Raw genomic sequence first — 1823 nt, 5'->3', positions numbered from 1 at the left:
GATTCACTTTGAGTTTACATATACAAGTTAAATGGTTTTTGACAATATAACTCTTAAAACAGGTAATTTGAGCTCTATGAAACCCTGAAACTTTTATAATGAATTCGTGTGTAGATGTCTTCATCCGTGAGCTCGGACATATTATGTCCTAATAATGGGGACGTGATATGGACTTCAATTAAGCTACCTAATGGAGAAGAGTCAAGATATCGGACAAACTTTACTGAGCTTCGTCCTATAGGTAATAATTTACATTTCGCTTTCCCCTTAATTTTTTATTTTTTATTTTATTTTTTTGTTGCAACAATCTTTTTTCTTCACAGTCCTAAATTAGTTTTGTGATTCTTGAGTATATTTTTTGCAGGGTCCGGTGGCTTTGGGGTTGTGGCAGAATGCGAAAATAAGTTGGACCAAAAGGTTTATGCTGTAAAAAAAATATCTTTGAAGGCTGCCAATATGTCTTTTCAGAAAATCTCGAGGTACAATATACAATTTTCAATTACATTTTTTTACTTGTTATGTAATCGCATGTATAAACTATTATATGTTGAGAGAGAGTGTGAGCATTTTTATACTGGAATCATGACATAAATGCTAGAATAAGTATGTGTACAATTGCATGCTTAGGAACTCAATAGAAAAAGACTGGCTCGTAATTCGATAATTTAATACTGAAAATATCATTAGCAAATAAAATTAACATCTTGTTGTAAATAAGCATAACTTTTTTTTTTAATTAGATGAAATAAGCATAACCTTTTTAAAAGAATATTGAATTCCATGAACGTCAAAAAACTTTAGTAGAATGTGATACTCTATTCCATGCTACCAAATAGAGTGCAAGTTTGCCAAAATGGCAGGGCGCACACACTTGTAAACAATTGAGAAAGACACTACCCCAATATCACTTTAAAACTGATTTGGACCATGAACAGCCTCACAAACAGTTTCCAGATCAAATTCAGCCTTTTTCCTCCCAGCCACTTTTTTGTTTTCTTAGAATTTAGAACAGAGGTTCAATGCCCTTCTTATGTAGCTAAAAAACATAGCGAACTGAGTGCAATCAAGGAGCATGAATTCTTGGTGTTAACAGCTATTGATCCTTGTTCATCTAATAACATATAGACAGGAAAATGGTGTGCGATCAACAAGGAAAAGAAAAGTTTAATCATTGTTTACTATTTACTTGGAATAAAATATCCACTTTATATGGCAATATTTGATTCTATGTTAACTGGACCTAGAAGTTTACATTTTGGAACAAAATCTATAGCTCTAATTTGTGAGAGTCCTGCACAAACTGTAGGACCTCACTGTAGACCTTTGCCACTGTTCGTCCTATTCTAATAAATGCATTGAGCACCATCACCATGCCAATTAATATAGGGAATGGGAGTTCAATGCATTTGTATCAGATGGAAATTCAATAAGCTGTATAGGAAGAAACTTAATATTGGACACCATTTTCCTGCGGAGTAGCCAAACTAAGGAAACCTCAGGATCAATATTTCGGAGACTGCCATCCACAACAATAACCAAGTAGCTTGTCCACCATGCACGCATTTTTCCTGAGAGTGCATTTCCTTAAACCCCCTAAAATACCTCACATTCTGTTCACTTCACATGCTAACTGCCCTACACATCAAGTTATGTTACAGCAATTTATCTGTATAATTAAATTTATTTTTGAGCATGTGGACTTATGCCATTGTCTGCAAGTTGTCAATGCCATGGATGTTTGTTACTGCTTGGTGAATCTGATTGTCACTTCATTTGAGATCTTATTTAATTTAACTGGGGTTTTTATTTTTAACCTTGCCCTG

The 1823-nt window shown here is 34.1% G+C and overlaps 1 protein-coding gene across 1 annotated transcript; it reads left to right on the top strand.

The window, feature by feature from the left end:
* The first annotated feature begins 78 nt into the window (after positions 1-78).
* On the top strand, positions 79-1815 carry LOC111380548 (eukaryotic translation initiation factor 2-alpha kinase 3-like). The gene is made up of 2 exons (XM_023004139.1): positions 79-241; positions 365-1815. The coding sequence occupies exons 1-2, from the start codon at positions 115-117 to the stop codon at positions 589-591; spliced, it is 354 nt and encodes a 117-aa protein (XP_022859907.1). The 5' UTR covers positions 79-114; the 3' UTR covers positions 592-1815.
* Positions 1816-1823: the final 8 nt, after the last annotated feature.

Source organism: Olea europaea, unplaced genomic scaffold, assembly GCF_002742605.1.
Source record: "Olea europaea var. sylvestris unplaced genomic scaffold, O_europaea_v1 scaffold21631, whole genome shotgun sequence".
Classification (NCBI taxonomy): domain Eukaryota; kingdom Viridiplantae; phylum Streptophyta; class Magnoliopsida; order Lamiales; family Oleaceae; genus Olea; species Olea europaea.
The sequence above is the reverse complement of the archived record's forward strand: the minus strand, read 5'-3'. Positions and strand labels throughout refer to the sequence as shown.

Coding starts and splice junctions, on each gene's coding strand:
- LOC111380548 (XM_023004139.1), top strand. CDS start 115: ATGTCTTCATCCGTGAGCTCGGACATATTATGTCCTAATAATGGGGAC. Junction 242..364: donor TACTGAGCTTCGTCCTATAG/GTAATAATTTAC, acceptor TATTTTTTGCAG/GGTCCGGTGGCTTTGGGGTT.